This window comes from Anabrus simplex, chromosome 5, assembly GCF_040414725.1.
Source record: "Anabrus simplex isolate iqAnaSimp1 chromosome 5, ASM4041472v1, whole genome shotgun sequence".
In the NCBI taxonomy this organism is placed as follows: domain Eukaryota; kingdom Metazoa; phylum Arthropoda; class Insecta; order Orthoptera; family Tettigoniidae; genus Anabrus; species Anabrus simplex.
In genome coordinates, this window is record NC_090269.1 from 341,077,478 (window position 1) to 341,096,117 (window position 18,640).

General features: G+C 39.8%; 1 protein-coding gene across 4 annotated transcripts in view; it reads right to left on the reverse strand.

Annotated features, from left to right (window-relative positions):
- The window catches only part of LOC136874084 (platelet binding protein GspB), a 636,502-nt gene that overhangs the window by 92,988 nt on the left and 524,874 nt on the right, over positions 1–18,640 (reverse strand). For all 4 annotated transcript variants that reach the window (XM_067147621.2, XM_068227653.1, XM_067147622.2 and 1 more), the window contains exon 12: positions 3,501–3,638. In XM_067147621.2, coding sequence (XP_067003722.2) covers positions 3,501–3,638 — 138 coding nt within the window. The remainder of the gene's footprint in view (positions 1–3,500; positions 3,639–18,640) is intronic.

An 18,640-nucleotide genomic window follows, 5' to 3' on the forward strand; every position in this document is an offset into this window, starting at 1 on the left:
ATGTAGGAAGTGGTTAACCAGTGATAATTTAATATTCCGTTCGCAATGCTGTCAATATTGAGTAAGAGGAGGCTAAGTTAGTTTCAATGTGAATACAATATGACATTGTGGTAAATACTAGGCTTACGTTGGAACATGTGACGTGAAGTTAAGATAAAATGAGATCGTATATAGGACTTGATAATTTACTAGTAAGATATGGTGATGTTTTTTTGGAATTTTAGCAAGATTTAATTCTCAAATATCTCATATTAGTGGTTCTATCGATAAAAACTTTATAACTACAGTTATATAGAATTATTTTTCCAATCATTTATGTCTTATACATTTTTATCGTACCGGCAATAACGCAGATATTAATGAACTTTTATTTTTGTTGCTAAGTCACATCAACGTCGAGCCACGAGAAAATGGGTTAACGGAATTTAATGAAAGTCTGTATATAGAGTCTAAGCTAGAAACAATTTTATTCACCATGGATGAAATTGTAGTTTAGGGGAATGCGCATAAAATTTAATTTTTAAATACCTACGATATTGGACCTATCGAAAAGTACTACATAACAAAAGTTACAGAAAATACAATTTCTGATCATTTATGTTTTATTCAGTTTTACTATACCAACTATGATAAAAGTGGTATTTGAGAGTCAGAAGAAGACAAGGTGAAGGCCTACAATATTGAAAGCACATAACATTGATCAACAATAACATTAAGACCATTGTTTGTTGTGATATTCTTTGTCTCTTATGCAGCCACGCAACTCCGATGGATGAGATTACTGCTGCGCATGAAGTAATAATAATAATAATAATAATAATAATAATAATAATAATAATAATAATAATAATAATAATAATATTCGTTTTACGTTCCACTAACTACTTTTTAAGGTCTTCGGAGACGCCGAGGTGCCAGAATTTAGTCTTTTACGTGCCAGTAAATCTACCAACCCAGTCTTCATGTGAGAAAAGACGTTTGGTGACTTCGCCATCGTGTTTTTCTAGGGTAACGTTAAGCTCTAAGCGATTTAATACAATATTGCTCACAACGTGTGCGCTACCCAACCTAGAATTCTGTATACAATGTAGAATTCCGTAGCGAAGCATGGGTACATCAGCTAGTAGAGAAATAATTCCACATGAAGAATAAGATAAACGGCCGAGAAATTTAAGTTACTTCGAGATGCTGAAAATTTGATTGATGGAGGTCTGAGATATCGAGTTTCAACTGTATCTCGGATAAACTGAATTTGCCCATGTTCGCCCTTGGTTCATAAAGAATATCTAACCTCATTACAAATCTTGGAACTCACCACAGAGGTACGCTGTAAGAGATCTGGTCAAGATAACCACAGTTAGCCATGACATACTGTAACTCAAAATTTCCAATTTCTTTGAAATCATTTCGGAAAAGGCTAGGAAAGCAACAGATAGGGAATCTGCCACCTGGGCGACTGCCCTAAATGCAGATCAGTATCAGTATATATTGAGCACCTTCAAATACCACCGGACTGAGCCAGGATCGAACCTGCCAAGTTGGGGTTAGAAGGCCAGCACCTTAACCGTCTGAGCCACTCAGCCCGCCTGCGCATGAAGTATAACAGCCTGGCTGAATATTGGCTGGAAATAGCTGGCGAGTTAGAAACTTTCTTTCGCATGCCATTCCTCTGGTTCATACCTTTTGATACTGCTGGTACGTAACACACTGGTTCATCACAGTATTCCAGCTATTCGACCCCTACTCCGAATGAGCAGTGTGCACACTTTAAGCAGAGGCTCACTTAGTAGTAGTAGTAGTAGTAGTAGTAGTAGTACCTAGTCTAGAATTACAATTAGGTCTATTCCAAATTATAACACCACAGTTCACTAAATAACTCAAAATTCAACCCTGAAAAGAGCTTATTCCTCTTCACTTTTATTAAATTCTATATTCAATTTATTCCACATTAGCAGTGAAGAGGGCGTTTCTCGTCTGGCTTGGAGGAAAAATTTGCCTCCAATTCAGATATATTTTGCCTCCGCCAGTGTAGTGAATTGAGATTTTATGACTCAATGGGTACTGCTAGGAAACAGGTTAGTAAAAGGGCATAGTTTCTGCCCTGGGACTCTCCACTATTCGACCCACCTGCTGAAAAAATACTAAGTGTGTTCAAGGATCACAGCTGTCTGCGGCTTGGTCATTCCAGCTCTGGAACTTCGGTCTGTTAGATCGGCAGCGTAGTATTGTTTGTCAAAAGCGAGAAAATGCGTGGTTCTTCATTTGATCGAGTATTTCATATGAAAGCTTTGCTTTTAATCGAGCCATTCCTACCGACTTAATTATAATGACCTATGTTCATTTCAGTTGGGAAAACCACTAAAACAGTCTTTCTGAGGATGTAACAAGGCAGGTGGAGAATGAGTGCCTGCCATTATAATGAAAACTACCCAACCTGATTGTGATCTACCATTACAATGAAAATTACCCAACCCAGTCTTCATGTGAGAAAAGACGTTTGGTGACTTCGCCATCGCGTTTCTAGGGTAACGTTAAGCTCTAAGCGATTTAATACAATATTGCTCACAACGTGTGCGCTACCCAACCTAGAATTCTGTATACAATGTAGAATTCCGTAGCGAAGCACGGGTATATCAGCTAGTAGAGAAATAATTCCACATGAAGAATAAGATAAACGGCCGAGAAATTTAAGTTACTTCGAGATGCTGAAAATTTGATTGATGGAGGTCTGAAATATCGAGTTTCAACTGTATCTCGGATAAACTGAATTTGCCCATGTTCGCCCTTGGTTCATAAAGAATATCTAACCTCATTACAAATCTTGGAACTCACCACAGAGGTACGCTGTAAGAGATCTGGTCAAGATAACCACAGTTAGCCATGACATACTGTAACTCAAAATTTATTACTGATTACATTGAGGGGGTGGGGGGAAGAAATTATGAAGTACTTTCACCGAACGTAAACATCAAAGTAATGTTCTTTACGTCCCACTAAATCTACCAACACGAGGCTGACGTATTTGAACATCTTCAAAGACCACCAGACTGAGCCTGGATTGAACCTGCCTAGTTGGGGTCAGAAGGCCAGCGCCTCAACCGTCTGAGCCACTCAACCCACCACAAAGTAAAAGAATGGAAATTTAACTTATTTGTGCTTTATATGATGTTAAAAGAAGGGAAAATAGATGAGATTATTCCATTTGTCAAAACAATTTGCCACCAAATTCTTGACACATTCACTCAAAAATTATGCAACTTACTTTACTTACAAGTCAACTAGGGAAGCAACCCATCCATAGGATAAGGTAATGTTTGTCCTTATTCCCGAATGCTGGCTAATTCCCAACAGTTTCTTCATCAGCTGTCATACAAACCTATGCATCAATGACAATGTATACTAAAGAAACCAGGAGTGATGTAGCTTCCTCGTTACACTATAACCTGGAATAAATACCAATGTTAAGGAATATCCAAAACATGACACCACACAATTCTTACCTCCACCCAGTTGGCATTCCTTAAAATTCGAATTTCTTCGAAAAGTCGGTCCACGTGATCAACTTGTAATTTGACCATGTCCCAGAAACCTTCAAGATCTTGACTGGTAGTAGGAAAGGCCTCTTGAGGGCTTTGAGCCTACAATGAGAGAGAATAATAGCTGCAGTAATTTTATCTGATAGGATAAGAAAAATCAACTCTTGGATATTAACATAATTTAAGTTCCTATGGGTATGTAACTTTTGGCAAGAGAGAAACCTGAAATACAAATCCTTTAGTTGGGAGCCTCCTCAGGTATACATATATTACCTTTACATACTGAAAATACATTTTCAATCTGTTTATACATTTTTTTGTTAGAGGGCTCTATTCACAAATCAGCTGAGTAACACAAGGCACTTTCCTCCTTGTGTTCAAATTTGCAGAATGAACACTTGGCAGAGTGTAACCACTTTCAAACATTTCACAGACATATGAAAGAATTCTTCATTGAAGGAATTTTTTTTTTGCTAGTGGCTTTACGTCGCACCGATACAGACATGTCTTATGGCGATGATGGGATAGGAAAGGCCTAGGAGTTGGAAGGAAGCGGCCGTGGCCTTACACTCCCAGCATTTGCCTGGTGTGAAAATGGGAAACCACAGAAAACAATCTTCAGAGCTGCCGGCAGTGAGATACGAACCCACTATTTCCCCGATGCAAGCTCACAGCCGCACGCCACTAACCGCATGGCCAACTCGCCTGCTAGGAAAAATTCTGAGACGGCAGTGTTGTTGTTTGGTCATCAGTCCATAGACTGGTTTGATGCAGCCCTCCATGCCACCCGATCCTGTGCTAACCTTTTCATTTCTACATAACTAGTACATCCTACATCTGCTCTAATCTGCTTGTCATATTTATACCTTGGTCTACCCCTACTGTTTTTACTACCTACACTTCCCTCAAAAACTAACTGAAGAAGACCTCAATGTCTTAGGATGTGCCCTATCTTTCTGTCTCTTCTTCTCGTTAAGTTTAGCCATATCATTCTCCTCTCACCAATTCGATTCAGTATCTCTTCATTTGTGATTCAATCTATCCACCTCACCTTCAGCATTCTTCTGTAACACCACATTTCAAAAGCTTCTATTCTCTTCCTTTCTGAGCTAGTTATCGTCCATGTTTCACTTCCATACAATGCGACACTCCAGACGAAAGTCTTCAAAAAACATCTTTCTTACTCCTATAGCAATGTTCGAGGTGAGCAAATTTCTTTTCTTAAGAAAGACCATCCTTGCTTGTGCTAGACTGCATTTTATGTCCTCCTAACTTTGGCCATCATTATTCATTTTACTACCCAAGTACTGATGGGACATTCGATTCATTTTACTGAATCGATTCATTTGATTCCGTTCACGTTACTGAATCGATACAGTGATCTGATTCACGGCTCATTGGTCACCACTCCTACTGCATCTGTGTAGTATGTGCTGGTAAGACAGCAGCAACAGCATTCAGTGCTCGCAGCTGCCATCTGGTCTTCATACTATGAACTCCTTTCTTAGAAAAAATGCTAGTTACTCTAATACATCGAAGGTTTCCGGCGACGCAGGGTGGGAAAGGTTAGGATTAGGAAGGTAGCAGCCATGGCCTGAATTAAGGTACAGTCCCAGCATTTCCTGGTGTGAAAATGGAGAAACTACGGAAAACCATCTTAACGGCTACCGACGGTGGGATTCGAACCCACCATCCCCCAAATGCAAGCGCATAGCCACGCGATATTAACCGCACGACAACTCGCTCAGTCATTTTTGAAAATATGTATTTTTCTATTAGCTGAGGATTTTTTAATCGTCATATTTTGTATAGGCTACCCGAGATGTACAGTAGCCCGCTGGTTTTCTGATTCAACATAGCCTACTGTTATTGTGTCTGTCCACATATGATTGAAGTCTTGTGCAACAATGTGACATATGAACTGAGAGAATACTGTGCCGTTCTTCCCAATATAAAACAGGTACTTTTGAGTGGTCATGAGCATGACTCATAGTCATAGGGCAGGCTAGAGTCGAGTTTAATCGTCAAATGTCAACTAAGTTATAATACTAAGATTCATTAAACTAATAAATAGTATAACCTAATAGCCTACCTACTTTCTAGCTACTTCAGAATTATGTTGTGACTACCTTTTTAACACTGCAAATAAATCCATATATTATTTAAACCTCCCTGTAAGAAGAGGACAGTGAATGCAAATGGGTATTATTTTCAAATGAGCTGAGGTCGAGAGTCCATTATAGCATATGATTCTTTCAGTGTAGCATGGCTCACTGTATGTCTCGCTGCAGTGAGCCGATAAGGAGCCGTGCGTATCTTGTGTCTCACTGAACCGTGCTCGTTCACGATTCTTTCGGTGTACCATGGCTCACTGTATGTCTCGCTGCAGCGGAAGCTCGGCTCTCCGCGTGTCCAGTGAGCCGATAAGGAGGCGTGTGTATCATGTGTCTCACTGAGCCGCGCTCGTTCACGATTCTTTCGATGTGCCATGATTCACTGTCTCGCTGCAGCGGAAACTCGGCTCTCCGCGTGTCCAGTGAGCCGATAAGGAGCCGTGTGTATCATGTGTCTCACTGAGCCGCGTTCGTTCACGATTCTTTTGATGTGCCATGATTCACTGTCTCGCTGCAGCGGAAGCTCGGCTCCCCGTCAACGTCCAGTGAGTGCACCACTCAGCACTGTCTGCTGGGAGTAAGCTGAATCGTGTGCCGTGAGCTCACCGTTCCTGTGAATCAATTCACTCGGACACTTCAAGAATCGATACACTGCTTCGAATCATGCATTCAGTAGCCAACACTATACCCAAGTAACAACATTCATCTACTTCCTTTAAGACTTCATTTCCTAATCTAATATTACTTGCATCATTGATTTCGTTCAACTGCACTCCAATACTTTTGTGTATTTATTTCTTTTTTTTTTTGCTATTTGTTTTACGTTGCACCGACACAGATAGGTCTTTGGCGACGATGGGATAGGAAAGGCCTAGGAAGTGGAAGGAAGCGGCCGTAGCCTTAATTAAGGTACAGCCCCGGCATTTGCCTGGTGTGAAAATGGGAAACCACAGAAAACCATCTTCAGGGCTGCCGACAGTGGGGCTCGAACCCACTATCTCCCGATTACTGGATACTGGCCGCACTTAAGCGACTGCAGCTATCGAGCTCAGTTGTATTTATTTATTTATTTCCATCTTGTACTTCTTATCCAAGACTCTGTCCATACCATTCAGGAATTTCTCTAGATCTTATGCAGTATCAGATAAAAAATATGATCGGCAAATCTCTGGGTTTCGATTTCCTCTCCTTGGATTGTGATTCCCTTTCCAAATTCCTTTTTGATTTCCATTAGGGCCTGTTCTATATAAACACAGAAAAGGAGGGGAGGGGGCAAACTGCAGCCTTGCCTCACTCCTTTCTCGATTGTCGCTTCTTTTTCAAAGCCCTTGATTCTTATCACTGCAGACTGATTCTTATACAGATTGTAGATAATTAATCCTTCCTTCTTGGTATCTGCTCGCGATCACCTTTCGAATCACGAATAGCTTGGTCCAATCAATATTATCGAATGCCTTTTCTTGATCTACGAACACCCTGTATGTGTGCTCTTCCTTAATTCGATCCTCTAAGATTAGATACAAAGTCAGGATTGCTTCGCGTGTTCCTACATTATTCTTCTGAAGCCGAACTGAAGAGTGTAACCCAAAAATCTGCTATGTACCATTAAAAAAAAAGTTTTTGGCATTACAACCCATCTATGTACCATCGCCAATTCACCTAAGACATGGGTATGTGCCATAGTGGTTAGTTTAGTTCATACATTCATCACAAGACGGAAGCTATGCTATGTTGCTCACCAGTTCACCCAGAAGTCTGCTAAGTACCGATAGCTGATTTCAGAAATGAAGGGGAACAGTTCAGGCGCTTTGCATGCAAATAAGATTGAAATGGGAGAGAAAAGAAGAAAGAAAAGTACTGAATATAAGTTAGATGTGCAGAAGAAATTGAGAATTAGTGGGAAAGCATAAAACACACAAGAATGAGATTGAGAAGAGGAAGAGGCTGTACAAGGCATTTGTACCGGAAGACCTACATGACAATGTAAAATCTACTACAAATGCTAACAAATTTGATGTTGACTTAACTGAACAAAAATATGTTCATTAATATTCAGTCTGCTGCTAATTCCTTGATAACAACAGAACATTTGCAAATCTCAATGGTAATGATGTTACGCTTCTCAACAAGGAATTCCGGGGTCATAGGAGTGAAATATATCTTAAGAGAATTGCAAAATTGGCAAAATGTTAATATTCTAAAAAAAAAAAAAGGGAGTGAAGTTTTCCAACATAAGAAATGTAACATTAAATGGAATTGAAGGGCAAAGAGTAAATAAGTAAGTACGTAAGAAAGCAAGTAATTAGTCTTCATTCATTGCAAAGTTAGGGCTCAAGGACCTCTCTTACACTTAACCACAACATTTATAATAATTGACATACATATAATATTTTAAATACAACAAATCTTTAAAAAAAATATATATATAGTACTAATAGCAAATATGGAAATAGTAATAAAAGAAATAATTATAGAATGTACAACATGACAATATAAATGAACATTATAATAATTTTAAAACTAACACTAGTAATAATAAAAGAAGGAAACACAGTAAAAACCTATAACTAGCAAATACATTTCTAATTTTTAAGAAAATAAGCTCATTCACGCACTCATTCACACTACGCACATCGAACGAGTCAGCTAGAGGTGTTCAACAAGTGATTTTGACAATTCATCTTAAATTTCCTATGAGAACATAACTCCCTAATGGTAGCAGGGAGGGTATTCCACAGCCTAGCGGCAGTGACTACAAACGAGTGGTTGTAAGTCCTGGAGTGACAGAGATATTGTTCAACAGGAGCCAGATCATGTATCATGGTTATGATAAGAGGAGAGGTAATTAAAGTTCGATGAGAGATAATTCAGTACACCTGAGTTTAGAACTCCATGCAGAAGGGACAACATGTGAGAGACTGCAACGTTCATGAACACAAAGCCATGACAACTCCCTATAATAAGGTGTGAGAATAATTTCGCAGCTTAAATGTATATCGAATACAGGTGTTTAAACTCCGTTCAAGAATTTTGTTACTGTCTTGAGATACGTCCGTAAGTACAGTGTAGCAGTAGTCTAGAATTGGTAAGATTAGGAATTTTACCCGTTGTATTTTTAAGATGTTTTGGAAATATGGTAGAGTAGCATTTGAGAGGGAAAAGGGATTTCTGCACTTTACAGCATGTATTTGTCACTTGTTTAGTCCAATTTAGTGTCTCAGTCATTATAACACCTAAGTTTCCTACTGACATACAATAGGGCACGACAGTATTATTTAAAATAATTGCGGCCGGAAAACGACCAGTAGGAAGACCTAGGAAGAGGTGGCTGGACCAAGTGAAAGAGGACATCGGAACAAGAGGAATCAGCTGGGATGTCGTCTTGAGAGAAGAGTGGTACATGGACAGACAGAAGTGGAGAGTGCTCGTAAACCACACCCGGGCAACTGGAGTGGAAAACTGATGATGATGATGATGATGACATGTCTACTTCTTAACAAGTTAAGGTTTCTTTTGGTACCAAATATAATGGTCTGAGTTTTGTTAGGATTTATTAAAAAGCTGTTATTTTTGGCATAGTCATTCAATTGTCATAAGACAAAATTTACTCTGTCAATGGCTACATCTATGTCTTGTGGATATGAGTGATAATATATCTGAAGATCATTTGCATAGATATGGTACTTGCTATATTTCAATGCGTCCACACTAACAATAAATAAGTGGGCCCAAAGCTGACCCCTGAGGGACACCTATTGACTTGTTATGTCGTCCTGAGTACATTGTTCCCACTGATACTCATTGCTGACGGTCAGTAAGGTAGGAGCTAAAAAATTTAAGAGATGTCTCAAAGTTGAGACTACGGAGTTTTAGCAGTACTAGCCCAGGGTTAACTGTGTCAAAAGCGCTGCTTAGGTGTAGTAGTGTTGCTACAGTCATATCGTTGGTCTATTGCATGTCTGATATCGTACGTAACCCGCAGTAATGCTGTTGCGGTACTATGTCTTTTTTAAAGCTGGATTGAAAAGGGTCAAGGAGGGAATTCTGGGTCAGGTATACAGTGATTTATGCATGAATCAGACGTTCGAATGTTTTTGCGAGGGGTGGTAGGAGTGGTGGTGGTGAATTTTTGTTTTAAGAGGAAGTACAACGAGGTAATCATTCTCGCAGAACTAGTTAGAAAATAAATTTAAAATAAAAACAAAATTATTTATTCAACAAAGGAATTTGAAAACGCAGTACAAAATAAAACAAAAAATAATTTAATTAGGCCGCAAAATTACTAACGATTCAAAAGGGAACGTGCGTTCCCTGAGTAACAGTGCACTTGTAATTTATATACCCTTGATTAGTCCACTGTCGCACATAAAGCAGATGACGAGATCAGCAGTAGTCGCGTAATCGGCTAGAATGCGTTCGAGTGTTTCCTGCAGGCCGAGGCTCCGTCTTAGGCCAGAGAGATCAGTGCAATCTGTGGGGATGCGGGCCACGGTGAAGTCTGCACCACAAGAACACAGGGGGAGGGGGGTCTTCCCTCTTTAGGAGATAAGAGTGGGTAGATCGTAAATGACCTATCCTCAGCCTACACAATACTATGGCCTCTCTCAGTGAAGGCCGGAAAAAGGATCGCCACACGGTAGTTGTCTTCTTAATTGATCTCAGTTTGTTGGGAGTTTGGATAGCTAGCCACTCCGATTCCCAGGACGCCAAGATGATTCAAGGTAGTTGAGAACATATATCTTTAGCAGATACACAGACAGGTCTTGGAGGTAAAAGTAATGCATCCTTTGCAGCTTCATCCGCACGTTCGTTTCCCGCAATCCCGACGTGGCTTGGAAGCCATGCGAAAGTGATTCTGGTGCCCGCATCACTTATCTAGCTAGAAGGTCATGAATCTGCTGCACCAGTGGGTGCTGCGAGAAACAGGCTTCAATAGACCGCAGAGAGCTTAATGAGTTGGTACACATAAGAAAGTTGTTTCTTTCATCACGAAGTGCAAACTGCAGAGCCTCTAAGATGGCATAAAACTCCACAGTATACATGCTACATACACTAGGAAGCGAGATCTTCGTGCTCATATCATCGGTGACGAAAGAGCAACCAACATTATCTCCGATTTTAGAACCATCCGTGAAGATATGCTTCGCGGCCAGATATTGGTGAACGAAGTCTCGGAAATACCTTCGATATACAGAGGAATCTGTGTTCACCTTGGGTCCACGGAGTAGATCTACACGTATATCCAGTTGCGGAACTAACCATGGAGGTACCTCGCTGAAAGTTTGTTCCAGACAACCACCGATATCGATATTCAGATCACGACACAAGCTATCGATTCGAAACCCAACCGGCCATGTGGCTTTCGGCCAGTTTTGGTATTTTGGTGGTACTGGGTACTAAAGATGCATTAATAGCCTGGATATAGTGGCATTTCACGAATTTTGGCAGCATACGTGAGCAGTAGCTGCAGCCTCCTTATCCCTAAAAGGTGGAACTCCCGCTTCAGCGAGTAGGCTGGGAATGGGGCTAGTACGGAAAGCTCCCGTTGCCAGCCTAACTCCACTATGGTGAATACTGTCCAAAAGGTTCAGCGTAGATTTTGATGCTGAGCCATAAGCCGTCATTATGAACATCTGTGAAGAAGAATGGTGCAGTCAATTTGTTTCCTTCAATTGGAATCATTCCATATATCCTAATGGACATTGTATATGCTGTCAATAAAAAGTGAATACATGAGTTACTAGTCAAAGAGGGAGTACATTTTTTTGGGACACCCTGCAGAAGACAGAGTTCTGGCACATGGTAATAACATAAGGAAGATGATTAAGACTTGGCACAGATAATGAACACAAGTTGCCTGGTTACACTAATTCCCAGTAGACTCCCAGCCCAAAATCATATCAATGTTAATAACATTGAAATTAATCCTATTTTAATGGCCAGGCATTTTGCACCACACATTCCTATGCAGATAATACCAGACAACACACTCATTACAACAACATATAGACGAAACTAGACTATTGCAATTATCAAGGGTAGATAAGCAAACCACATGACAAATCTGATCAGTAGGTTGCCTATACAAAAATATGAGAAGATTATGATGAGTTTATTCAGATAAAAAAGATTTTATTCAGGTTTGGAATATTACATTATGTAGGATCAATTTCTTGAAATAAAACACAAATTAAACCCAATTTTCTACTCTTAAAATATTAAGGATTATTTGTGTATATATGGTACACTATTTTATCACCGAGACAACGTTGTCGTTGTTGTATGGGTCATCAGTCCACAGACTGGTTTGATGTGGCTCTCCATCCCAAAATTATTCTCCTCTCACCAATTCTATTTGGTACCTCTTTATTCATAATTCAATCCATCCATCTTATCTTCAGCATTCTTTTGTAACACCACATTTCAAAAGCTTCTATTCTCTTTCTTCTCTTTCTTTCTGGGCTAGATCATCCAGGTTTCACTTCCATACAACACCACGCTCCATACCAAAGTGTTCAAACACAACTTTCCAATTCCTATATCAATGTTCAAAGTGAGCAAATTTCTCAAGAAAGGCCTTCCTTGCTTGTGATAGTCTGCATTTTCTGTCCTTGCCATTATTAGTTATTCTGCTACCCAAGTAAAAAATTCATCTACTTCCTTTAAGACTTCATTTTCGAATCTAATATTTTCTACACCACCTGACTCCATTACTTTTGTTTTTGTTTTTCTTAATTTGATCCTCTAAGATCTTATATTCAATCACAATTCAGTCAGATCTTCATCCTCTCATTGGATGGATGGCAATTTATTTTCCAAATTAAACTTTGATTTCTTTACTGCCTGTTCTATACAAACACTGAAAAGGAGTGGGGACAAACTGTAGCCCTGCCTCACTTTCTGGATTGCTGAATTTTTTCACAGCCTTCAATTCTTATCACTGCACACTGATTTTTATAATTCTTCTTTCTTGTATCTGATCCTGGTCACCTTCAGAATCTCAAGTAGCTTGGTCCAATCAACATTATCAAATGCCTTTTCTTAATCTACAAATGCCATGTACTTGGGCTTGTTTTTCTTAATTTGATCCTCCAAGATCAGATGTAAAGTCAGGATTGATTCATGTATTCCTACACTTCTTCTGAAGCCAAACTGATCTTCTCCCAACTCAGCTTCAACTTGTCTTTCCATTCTTCTATAAATTATATCTATTAAAACTTTTCAAGCGTTACATACTAAACTAACGGTGCAGTAGTTTACATACTTGTCAGTACCTGCTTTCTTGAGAATAGGTATAACAACTGAGCCACACCTCATTATCTTCACATCTTACTTTTGTACTTTACAGATATTGCATTCTTTAATATGCCATAGATCAGTCTGTTATGGCTGCTTACTGTTCTCTATGCCTGACTTGACATGTAGCTCATCCCGATTAGACAGAGGGCACCCTCATGTAACTGAGGATTGCTGAAGCATTTCTTCTTATCTTTGATTTGAGAAATTCTGACAATAATGGCTTTTAAAGAAAAGATGGAGACGTTGGTTGACTTTCATCTCGTGCAAATGGTTCTACAAAAAGATTCAAACTTGATCATGCATGGCTCTCTTAGTTTAGAGTCAATGAATAAGATTTCTTCAATCTCCAGGTATTTATCCTACTTATCCTTTCTTGGCTTGCCATAGTTACACTAGTTTTTTATCCGAGAGATCCCTATTGTGTGTAGTATTCTTTTATCATTTTGCTGCAGACTTATTTCACTGTCCTTTCTTTCTCTTCAAGTCTGCTTGTTATGTAATCGTTCCTACATAGAGCGAAAGGTAGCAATGATCCGATCATACGTGTGTGTGAAGAGTTAGTTTGTGGTTTTTTATTGGAGAGCTTTTATTTCTCTATGTCTTCAACATCTGGCTCAAGCTTATGTTCTACATTATGGTTTAACGCTGATACTGTACGATTCATATGTGTCAAGCGGCGTGTAAGTTATTTACATTATGTGTTTTGACTGGGTCAGCCAGGCCTCTTTGCGGTGACCCAGGTATCTGACCTTTGCTCTCAGGTCAAGCACATGAGCCTCTGACTGATTCATGTGATGCTGTTACGGTTCTTGTTGTAACGTGTCTCGATATTGTATGTTTTATTGACTCTGCTTCGCATGTTTGATCTCTGAGTGTGTGTGGGTGTGGTATGGTTATGGGACCTGTGTTACTTTTCAGTATCTCATGGATTTTTGCTCGTGTCATTCTTATTTTATCTCGCTATTGTTTCCGGCTTCCTTAGCCGATTGATATGTTCATTTCAGGATTTTGCTCTCATTTTACTTGCTTTATGACTCACGTTTATTTGTTTCCATAACTATGGTAGCTCCTTTTCTTACCTCCTTGTGTTCCATATTTGTTTACTTTTCTGCCAGTCTTGATTTCTGGGGATGCAGTCTCTATGGAGATTGTTGGGAGCCATGTTTCTTTTTTGACAAATAAAGCCTTGAATTTGTCTGGGGAGCCGTGATAATTTTATTGTGTGAAAGCTGTTACTTTCATCTCATGATTCCAAATGTTCCTTAAGAAAGAAATACTTCGGAACACATTTTAATTACCACTCTCTGGTAATAAATAAAAATAATTGTAACACTGTCCATGATGCCTCAGTTGCTATGGTGTAAGATTCTATATGATACAGATTGATAAGTCAAGTGATTTGATTGTGATTGGAACATCTTTACAAACCATGCACAAGAGTATTTGACTTCCCAGTATTCCCCGTTTGTTTTATGCCTACCTTCAAACCTTTTCTCTCTTGTTTATGTTAATAAACCTAATTCATTTAAATTGACCTCTGCTCTAAGTTACTGTCTCTCTGCTTTGGGAACATGCATTTTATACTTTGGTTCTCTAGTCTAAGAGACCCAGATTTAACTACTGGCAGTTTTTAGCTAGTTTTGACCAAACCAGAATAAGTAGATAGGTGACAACATACTGCCTAAAATCAGATGGCACTCCTCCTGTATATCATACATCTTACACGTTAAATGGAGTAACCTTGGCATGCTGGGCTTGTCCAAAGGCGGTCAGTAATTCTTAGGGCATGTCATCAATTCCAGGTGCCTCGTTCCTATTTAGGTCTCTCAAAGCTCTATCGAATTCTAACCTCAAAATTGGGTCTACCATTTCGTCAGCATTAGCAGCCTCTTTGTTCCAGAACATGATCATATAATTCTTTCCCTTGATACAATTATATAATATGTTCCTGCCATCTTTCTGACTTGTCTTCCTTCCTTAGAAGTAGTTTTGCATCTTAGCTCTTAAAAATCATACACCTAGTTCTCCGTTCGCCAAAGGTTTCCTTGATTTTCCTGTATGCAGCATCTACTTTTCCTACAAGTATACAACGTTCAACATCTTTGCACTTCTCTTTCAGCCGTGGTAGCCATTTTCCATACATGTATGCAATTGGTCAAGCAAAATATCAATTTAAAAGTAACCAAAAAGTTTTGCACATTTTCCAGTGCAAGAACTTACCAACTGGCTATGTAGGAGCGTGAAGTTTACAATCAAGCAATGAGAGTTATGATTTCACATCTCAAACTTACTACTATATTTCATTTATTTACATCTCATGATGCTTGCATTCGTAAAGCATTGTTACCATCACCAATATGGATCAGAAGAAGTGTCAACAGTTTTCTTCAACAGAAAAATGTGAAATACTTCTGGACTGGAGAAAGAAAGAGACAGCAAAGAAGTATAGCATTAGCCCTTCAACACTATCTACTTTTCTAAATAAAAAAAGTAAGGTACAACAGAATACCGTATTTCACTGCATAATCATCGCACTTTTTAAACCAAAATTTTCAATAGTGTGTGACCATTACGCAATTTTTAAAGACACTTCCTCTAAAGCATTACTTTGTCAATTTATGTATTTTTCATCTAAACAGTGTTGTGTGGCTGAAGATGTTGATAATATACGAAACATGTACCACTTTTAACCATTAAATTGCCTTAGGCAATCATTGTATCGACTAGGTGGAAAATAAATAAATACTTAGTTGTGAGCTCCTATACTGTTGGCATATTTCAAAATATGTAATTGTGCAGTCTATGGAAGCTAAATAAATGGATGAATGAATGCCTGCACATTCCCATAGCAGTGCACCCCTGACTGCAACAAGTGTACACGGTGCCACTATTTCCCAGCGACATTGCAGATAAGCATTAACTTAACAGCCTTACGTATTTCAAATGAAAAATCATTATATGTCACTGGTGTATAAATTGTACTGTCTCGCAGCCACGTTGTCAAACTACCGATAATCCATTCGTTGTACGTATACCGATTTTATTTATTTATATGTTATAAGACATCTTGCAAATGTGATTGTGTTGCCAAATTGCCGATATGTGTATTTAAATTGTGCATTCATATGCAACTTACATTGCAGTTCCATTTAACTTTTAAACAGATTGATGAACAAAATTGGGATGTGCGATGATTATGCGATGAAACTTTAAAATACAATTTTTGTTTTGAAAATAAAGAATGGGAAGATTATGCAGTGGCGAGGATTATGCAGTGAAATACGGTACTGGTGCTGATGCCCATGACCCACAGCAAAAAGATGATGAGAATAGCAGATTAAGAGGAGGTAGACAAAGCCATTTATACGGGGATTTGTTGAAATGCAGGCCAGAAACATGCATGCCAATGGCTCACTGTTTCGCGAGTGTACACAATCCTTCGCATGTTCGCTTGAGTTTCCATATTCATGGGGAGTATTGGTTGGTTAGCTTCACAGGTTCTGGGAAAGATACGACATTTCTTCACAAGATTATAAATGGTGAATCTAACAATGCCGCAAACGAAGATGCATCTTCATGCCACAGGAGACCAGGGTTGGGAACTATGTCCCCATTTTGGCACACTGTGCACGTGCACAGTTATGTTCCGCTGTCCCGGAACACAGGGTGTCAGTTGTTCCGGAACATTCTCAAGCGAGACCGAGAAAGTGACTTGCTATCCCGTCCGAAACACCACCATGCACTGCCCTTTGCCCTTCACCTACTAGCTGACGGTCGATACCGGCAATGTGCCACCACGTGCTGGAGTGTTCCGTGTTCTGTCATATTGTCTTTGTTCTGGGAGTTCCCTTGCACCGGCAACTGGCCTTTGGTACATGCAAATATGTGTTCTGTTTTGTTTTCAACTGTTTTGGAAGAGTGTTTTCGTTGAAGCCTAGTAATACAACCTGTGACAAAGTTCAGTGAATGAAGTCAGAATGGTTGATCCGACAATACTGGCGACACACAACGCTGCACCTGCGTAGCAGCAGGTTTTGACCACCTGCTCCTGACATTGTTCAAGTGAGCATCGTGTGTGTGCCGTGTAAGACCTGTTTGACACAGTGCGTGTTTAGTGCGTTGGTCCTGAACTGCGAACAGGAACATGAACGACCAAAAGATCAATGTACAGTTTTGTTTTAAGCTTGGCAAGACACCGAAAGAAACGCATGCGATGCTGGTACGTGTTTATGAAGATCAAGCACTGTCCTTGAAGTGTGTGTTCTAGTGGTTCACCCTTTTTTGAGGAGGCTGGGAAAGTGTTTCTGACAACCCCCGTAGCGGATGACCGGCAACCGCCGTCAGTGACGAAAACACTGAGAAGGTGAGGACATTAATCAAGAACGATTGGCGATTAACTGCAGATTAACTGTGAATCCATGCGACTAATTGATACCCAGAAGTTAGGGAAGAAGGAAACGTGTTCTCGTCTTGAGCCACATCACTTGACTGATGATCAGAAGCAGGCACGTTTAGAGGCCACAGGATTTCGTCGAAACGGCGGATGCGACACCTAATTTCTTGAACTGTATTGTCACCGAGGATGAAACCTGGTGTCTCAGGTACGACCCTGAAACAAAATGGCAAAGCATGGAATGGCGTTCTCCAGGATCCCCTCATCGGAAGGAGGTCACAGCTGAAAAGTCATGCATCAAAACGATGCTCATCACCTTTTTCGATAGTCAAGTCATTATCCACAAGGAATTTCTACCTGAGGGAACAACGTTGAGTGCTGCACGGTACATTGAAATTTTGACCCGTTTCATGAAAAGTCTACGCAAGGTACGACCCCAGTACGCACAACAAGGTTCATGGTTTTTTGTCCATGACAACGCTCGCCCACACACAGCCAATATTGTCAAACAGTTTATGGCAAAAAAGGGGATGGTGCAACTTGAACATCCCCCATACTCTCCAGATCTCAATCCTCCAGACTTCTTCCTATTCCCACGACTCAAACTAGCTTTGAAAGGAAAGAGATTTGACGATATTTCTGATATCCAACAAAACATGACAAGGCTTTTGAACACCATCCCAAAGGAAGCCTTCTTGCAAAGTTTCCAGGACATGTATCACCGATCTCAGCAGTGCATAGTTATGGGAGGGGACAATTCTGTCATGCATTGTTCATCTATGTTGATAGTACAGGACTATTCACTGAACTTTATTGTCACAAGTTGTATATACCGTACAAAAGACTGAAAATTTTGCGTAATGTCGCACCGGAGTCCTGTTTAGGACTTTACTAGAATAAAACCGAAAGAGTGAATTGCAATTTATGTTGTACTATTTTGTCTGCAAAGGGATCTTCAACAAGCACAATGACGTGATATTTAAATGAAAATGGAAACCTACAACCTGTTTTCCAGTCAATGACCGAGGCAGGGATATAATGAATAAATCATACATAGGCTAGTAGTATGATGGGGTCACCACTCCCAAAGTGATTTACTAATGACTGAGAAATGCTACGAAATGAGAATGGAGAGTGTTGCTGGAATGAAAGACGACAGGGAAAACCGGAGTACCCGGAGAAAAAAAACTGTTCCGCCTCCTCTTCTTCCAGCACAAATCTTACATGGAGTGACCGGGATTTGAACCACGGTATCCAGCGTTGATAGGCCGATTCGCTGCCGTATGAGCCATGGAGAC